The sequence below is a fragment of the Strix uralensis genome, chromosome 34 (assembly GCF_047716275.1).
Source record: "Strix uralensis isolate ZFMK-TIS-50842 chromosome 34, bStrUra1, whole genome shotgun sequence".
NCBI lineage: Eukaryota > Metazoa > Chordata > Aves > Strigiformes > Strigidae > Strix > Strix uralensis.
The window spans coordinates 3,543,320-3,550,819 of NC_134005.1; the positions used below are offsets into that span (position 1 = coordinate 3,543,320).

General features: G+C 35.7%; 1 protein-coding gene across 4 annotated transcripts in view; it reads right to left on the reverse strand.

Moving 5' to 3' along the window:
- LOC141936838 (maltase-glucoamylase-like) overlaps positions 1-7,500 on the reverse strand; it is a 56,030-nt gene that overhangs the window by 31,910 nt on the left and 16,620 nt on the right. For all 4 annotated transcript variants that reach the window (XM_074854170.1, XM_074854171.1, XM_074854172.1 and 1 more), the window contains 7 exons: positions 6,177-6,296; positions 5,431-5,544; positions 4,610-4,694; positions 3,619-3,736; positions 2,921-3,092; positions 1,484-1,600; positions 890-1,044 (listed from right to left, as the gene is read on the reverse strand). In XM_074854170.1, the coding sequence (XP_074710271.1) occupies positions 890-1,044; positions 1,484-1,600; positions 2,921-3,092; positions 3,619-3,736; positions 4,610-4,694; positions 5,431-5,544; positions 6,177-6,296 (881 nt within the window). The remainder of the gene's footprint in view (positions 1-889; positions 1,045-1,483; positions 1,601-2,920; positions 3,093-3,618; positions 3,737-4,609; positions 4,695-5,430; positions 5,545-6,176; positions 6,297-7,500) is intronic.

Here is a 7,500-nt window from a genome sequence, read left to right on the forward strand (position 1 = left end):
TATCGACTCATATTATCATGAGCAATCGTAAGGTTTCAAGGTCCCAGCTGTCTAGAATCACTACTGAAGAGCGTCATATGGTGACATCCCAAGACTATTTTTGGTGGGGAAAATCTGAGGTTAAGGAAGTAAATTCATAGCTTATAATTTTTGTATATATTAATTCACAGAATCACCTCGGTTGGAAAAGCCCTTGAAGATCCTCCAGCCCCACCATGAACCTCACCCTGACCGTTCCCAACTCCACCAGATCCCTCAGCGCTGGGTCAACCCGACTCTTCAACCCCTCCAGGGATGGGGACTCCCCCCCTGCCCTGGGCAGCCCCTTCCAACGCCCAACAACCCCTTCTGCAAAGAAATCCTTCCTAAGAGCCAGTCTGACCCTGCCCTGGCGCAGCTTGAGGCCATTCCCTCTTGTCCTGGCGCTTGTTAAATTATTATTAATTTATTAAACATTTATTACAAATATATAATTATTATAATTAATAACAATTCTATAATTAATAAATATAAATAAATTATTAATATTATTAACTAATTATGTATATGGATAAGTGTGTCTGGGGGTGTCTGGTCTTAATATCGCTCTATTCAAGAGTTTCAAGAAAATACAGAAAATAAAGGTAAGAAATTAAAAATTTTTAAATATATATCTCCTGATGGACATATATGACATTTCGTAACGGACACTGACGTAACGACGTGCGTGCAGAGATTACAGATGGGTTCTGATGACTCTCCCCATGACTCCAAAAGGCTGTTTTGTGAACGTAGACGCCTGTAGGTGTGATGAGGATCCTTCACAGGCTGTGGGTGGGTTGGGCAAATCCCCGACAGTGTTTGACCGGTCTGAATTCTTTTGTTCTAGTGTTGGGAAAGTCAAACTTACTCGTGGAGAAGTGGCCGCGTCACCGTGTCTCCTTGGGTGTGAGCTTTGTAAAAGAGCGTGTACAGGTAGGGCAGCAACGTGTAGCGGATATTCAAGTAGTGTTTTGAGGAATTCACCAAAACTGAATCAGGTCCAAAGGCGGCTGGATCCTGGGGCTGAAAATAATACATCATTATTATTATTATTATTATTATTATTATTATTATTATTATTATTATTATTATTACTGTTGCACAGAGCATTCAGGATGTGACTGAGGGGTGCAGTCAAAAATCAGAGTGGTAGGTCAGACAGCAGCAAGCGCTTGCACCTCATTGTAGACACACCAAAGGGGACCAAATTGGGTGTCAGATGATGATTTCAGAAAATGAAATGATGCCAAATGCATTCTCTCCTGCCTACAAATAACCCCTGCCCTACGACGCTAAACCTTTCGGAGGGAGGATTTCCTGAAGCACAGGGCTGTACCAATTTCAAACCAGATCGGCTATTTAATGGTCAGTGTCAGAAATTTAATGATCAGAATTTAATTTAATTATCAGAATAGAAATGTGGACCCCAAAGCAAGTTTTCGTAACAGGCTGTACCACTCACTATGCATTTTTCAGTATTGTGATTCCTGGAAAACGGATAAAACGCTCCCACTTGCATCCATCGTCTGCAAAGTTCTTCTGTGACGTTTTCGAAGAAACCACAAATATCCGCTCCGATCTTAAAATAAAAACAGAATGCATTGTTTGTACGGCGCATTGTGCCTCCAACATCTCCCAAAAAAACCTCCAAGGACTGAGTCGCAGAGATTTTTTTTTTTTTTTCAATTCATCCTTAATTGTTACCCAGGGTAATAGAGTCATGCAACATTTCTACAGAGAGTCTTCCAAACCTCTCATCTGTACTTAAATTTGCCCGCTGTATCTTACTCTGGTTGAACCACAGAATTTCTGAAGTTTCCAAGACGTTTTTTGTAGCGGAAGTAGCCAGGTAAACACGGATCTTTTCAGTAACATCAGAGTTCTGCAATTAATTTTACAGCCCACCATCTACACATATAATAATAAATCAAATTTAGGTAGTACAGAAAATTAAACTGTCTACAAGCTAACACTGCTCATCGGTGTCTCCCCCAGAGATTTATCTTCTTGTTTGGTTTTAATATCCAAACATTAGCAAAGTAGTCCAAAAGTCACAGAAATTCAAATCCTGAAAAGGAAAGTGGGCATTTCATTAATAACTGGGTGTTGCTGTTGCGTTTAATGAGCTTCACATCAGTCACTAATGAATGTCAAACAGAGAGTCATCAGGGGGCTGGAAACATATAAAATAATATATTTGGTAGCCACATAGCCACATACTCAATAAACCATAGAGGGAAATGGCCCAAAGATTAACTATTCCTGGGGAAAAAAATGTTTAAAGCAGACTTCTAAAGGGTTTCATCTATAGGGCATTAAAATTTATTAAAGGGGATTAATTTATTATATTGTATGATCAATGTATTATTATATTTTAATTTCTATTAATTTATGTAATTGTCCTGGTTTAACCAGGATAGGGTTAAGTTTCCCCAGCAGTGGGGGGGAGCTCTAGCCGGGTTATTCAGATACCATGCGGACGTCACATCCTGGCAGGTCACATTTTCCTGGCGCGGAGCGCGGTGCACTCGTGGTTTTGTACATCGTGCTTCAAACTGCTGTATTTGGTAGCTATTTTGCTCTGTTCATTGCTATCACTATTACTGTTATTGTTATTGTTGTGGTTTGTTGTGTTGCTGTTGCACTGTTGTATTAAACCTTTCCTTATTTCAGTCTTGGGGCTTTGTATTTTCACTCCCTTTGTGGGCGAGGGGCAGCGGCCGCGTGGTCTCAGACCCCGGCAGGGGCTAAACCATCACAGTAATTTATTCCTACAATGTTTTATATATTTTTTATATGTGTCTATTTATATAATTTTCAATTATTTTTCAGATGGGCTTATACACATCAGGCTTGGTCAGGTATCAGGGATACACACAGATTTTGACTGTTTTCATACATAAGGGATTCCAAAGAGGCCAAACTCCAGCATTCCCGGTATCGCCCACTTTATGTGGTCCCACGACGCCGTGTTATCTCCCAGCCAGTGTCCGGAGTACTTTCCTGATCCCGCAAAAGTAGACCTCGAAAGAAGGAAGCTTCGTTTTCCAGGAAACAAAGTTTCGATGGCTCTGAAAGTAAAAAAAAGGTTGGAATTAGGGAAAAAAAAAATAAAAATAAAATAAAAAGTTGTGGAGATGACGAGATTTGTGATAAGGAAAGTTTCTATTCATGTTCATTTATTCATTCACAATGATAAATAAGCTAAGAACACAGACTGCCTTAAGTTTAACCAGGTGTCTATTAACTAAATTAATAAAATATGTATATATTCATCTTAAAGAATCTTTCTGTAAGTTTTTGCCTGCCAACCTTTGGCATATTTGAACTCCAAACAATAAAGCTCAGGCTCCTTTCAGCTTCCTCTACTCATAGCGGCATCACTGAAATCCAACACTGGGACTCTGAATTTTGATTCAGAATTCAATTGGAATTTTAAAAAAAATGCAATTTTGAATGAGCAGGTTCAGCCCATTGTGGGAAGACTGGTCGTTCATATTGATCCCCAGACCAGGTTCCCTGGGAATGAAATCGCTCTAAATAGAGGCCATATGCTCTACGCTGCCCTTTTTCGTGAAGATATTAAGGATTCCTCACCGTTGTGTGGAGAGGATCATCGAGTATCCATAAAGGTTGTGAACATCGTATTGTCGCCCCCACTTCTGCACCGCGTCCATGCAGACCGTCTTGGAATACAGGAGTCTATCAACAATACCTGCAGGAAAGACGTTTGGAAGTGCACTGAAATTTATTTAATTAAATTATTTTTTTAAAAATTAAGTTTAATCCATTTAATTAAGGGAAAAAACCCAGTATTTCTCTTCTTTTCCTTCACGCACAATCACGACGTTTTGGCCCTCTTCTCGGTTTGGCATTTGCACTAACACCAGTGCTCCGAGGTGGTCAGTGCTCACCTGTGTCGCACGATGTTCCTACGGGCTTCCAGGTTTATTCACCTCTGCTTTAACAAAGAATACTTCTGTCTTCAAAATTCCCATATCTCACAGCAATCAATGCAGGAACAGCAAAATAACTCCCTGACTGCTGCTAAAACGTGCAAATGCAGCTTTGCTGACGGGGCAGGATTTAGTAGCCCGATGCTACTTCAATTTTTCAGTTTAATAAGCTTAAATCCAGCTTCAAGATGGATTTTCATGCCAGGAAGAACTCACCCAAAAACCACACCCAAAATTGCCGAATAATTTGATCTGACCGTGTACCCGCAACAATCAAATTTCTGACTTAATAAAGAATTTCAATTCCACTTTAGCACTGCCTACCCCTCTAAAACCGTTGGCATTGCAAGAAAATTATATATATAACAATGTTATATCAAATGAAGGCAATGGCACCATTCCGTGGTCATTTGGAAAAGAGTAATATTAGACATTCTTTTCTGACGTGCTAAACAAACCACATCTTTGACCTGGCTGTAGGCATATTTCAGTCAATAATAACGCTTAAAAAACCCTCCGTAAAACCTGCAGTAAAAATCCCCTCGCGTGCTCTCAGCTGATGGGACAATAATTCACAAACATTTTGGGTTTCTTTTGGTTTTTTGCTCCACAGCGAAGGACAACGGACTTACGGGGCGTGAAAGGAGGATAGTTCAAGTCGTTCTGCTCGCAGCCTTTGCTTGAGCCTGGAACAAAGTTGGCTACTTCATTCATATCCTGAAAAACCACAAATTTGAATTTCAAATGGCAGCTATAACATTTACTCATAACAGCAATATTTCTCGGCTTTTCAGGGAAATATACCGTTACAAACCCACTTGCAGCAACTATGACTTGGGGGCACAAGAAACATGTAAAGAATAATATTCATGTTCCAAATGATTTCCTCAAATTCCTCATCCAGCAACAAAATAAGCAAAGAAAAACAAAAATCTTTTTAAACACCCAAAAGGTGATTTTGAGTGGTGATGGTGGTACTCCACCCAAAGTGGAGAAACCAAGAACTATCCCCAACCCTGCGTTATAAACAAAGGTTATTTGTTCCGGGCTGAGAAATAAGATTTGTCTGAGCTAAACCCAAAATCCTACAAAAGTTGTTCATCTTTTCTCTAGAGGGAAAGTAATTTCTCCCGAAAGGTACCGATTATTAAAATTAAGTGTAGTAATTATGATCCTGGTCACAGTCAGTTGTTGGATAAATTAAATTACATTAAATACCCTTTATTGAAAGAAGCATCCAACGCATTGGACAAATGTAATTTCTAATAAAATCCCTCCGACACCAGAAAAACAAGGATTTCACCCAAGCGCACTGAACGCTACGGAAAAGATACAAATCCCACGTGGATTTCAGGTTATTCTCAGTAACTCTTCCTTTGGATCAATGCAGACTAAATCCTGACTTGCCATCAGCCTGTTTTTGCAAAATGTGAAAATTTCGGGGTTTACTTACAATCCAGATCCCGTCATAGGGCACCTGGTTATAAAATATTTTGCATTCCTCCACCCACCAGCTGGTGCAGTCCGGGTTGGTGAAGTCTGGGAAGACGGTTCTGCCCGGCCACACCTGCAATTAAAAAAAGAGGAAATAATTAAATTCAGCTGTTGATGACCTTGCAGAAAGATGAAAATCCTCAGATTTCCTTCAGATTTATGTAAATCGCTCTCTCAGAGAAACATTTGGGTGTAAAACCGTGGGATTATCAGTTTTGCAGGACAGTGTTGATAAAGTGACCAGGAGAAGGTTTTTGAGGTGTAAATTGCACGAGTGAAATATCATCATTAATTAATATTTAATATATTATTGTTAAATTTACACTCAGAAAGAAGGCAGAAAGTGGCTTTGTTAACTTGTGAGTTCTAAACTCCAGTTTTAAAGTCGGAATTATTTTTAAGTTATGCAAGTTTGACAATAAGCCGCTGCACTTGTAACCCTGGTTATAACGAGGTTTTCAACGCAGTAAAGGGGGAATCGCTCCCTGATACCTATTGAAAATTAACAGGTATCAGATACTTACGTCTCTCAACCCTTCAAAATGTCTCGCTTTTGCTTTTGAAAGGTCAAAATGTAAAAAAAAAAAAAAAAAAATCATATAAAATCAGGAAATATTACAAAATGTTGAGAATAGCAGAAAACAGGAAGATTACCCGGCCCAAACTAAATGGGATTTGGGCTCTGACTTCGTACGGGTTAATCACCTGTCCGACTAACGGCGTCACCCTGTCCGACTCGTTCACCCAAACTTTCTTGCTCTGTCCCCTCTCGTAGGCCTGGTAAGGAGAACTGTCGGCGAGAGCCTCGGTGCTGATGGCAGCATCCTGAAAAAGGGGAAAACCACACAAAAGAGAAGAGTCCTCTCCGCCACTTCTTGGTTCTCTCCGTCGGTTATGTAGAGCCCAGCAACCGCGTGGGAAGGCGCCTCATGTAACGGCAGATATGATTTCTTTTTTTTTTAATATACATGTATAACCGTGTTATATGTATTTAAAAATATATAAGTATATAAATATATGTAATGTTTGTCTCCATCAGTCACTGATTCTCTCCACTGACTACGTGGAGCCCAGCAACATGAAAAGATGGCTCATGTAACAAAATAATAATAATGAAAATAATAAAAATAATAAAAACAATAAAAATACTAAAAACAATAAAAACAATAAAAATAATAAAAACAATAAAAATAATAATAAAAACAATAAAAATACTAAAAACAATAAAAACAATAAAAATAATAAAAACAATAAAAACAATAAAAATAATAATAAAAACAATAAAAATACTAAAAACAATAAAAATAATAAAAATAATAAAAATAATAAAAATAATAAAAACAATAAAAATAATAATAAAAACAATAAAAATAATAAAAACAATAAAAATAATAATAAAAACAATAAAAATACTAAAAACAATAAAAACAATAAAAATAATAAAAACAATAAAAATAATAATAAAAACAATAAAAATAATAAAAACAATAAAAATAATAATAAAAACAATAAAAATACTAAAAACAATAAAAACAATAAAAATAATAAAAACAATAAAAACAATAAAAATAATAATAAAAACAATAAAAATACTAAAAACAATAAAAATAATAAAAATAATAAAAACAATAAAAATACTAAAAACAATAAAAACAATAAAAATAATAATAAAAACAATAAAAATACTAAAAACAATAAAAACAATAAAAATAATAATAAAAACAATAAAAATACTAAAAACAATAAAAACAATAAAAATAATAAAAACAATAAAAATAATAATAAAAACAATAAAAATACTAAAAACAATAAAAACAATAAAAATAATAAAAACAATAAAAACAATAAAAATAATAATAAAAACAATAAAAATACTAAAAACAATAAAAATAATAAAAATAATAAAAATAATAAAAATAATAAAAACAATAAAAATAATAATAAAAACAATAAAAATAATAAAAACAATAAAAATACTAAAAACAATAAAAACAATAAAAATAATAATAAAAACAATAAAAATACTAAA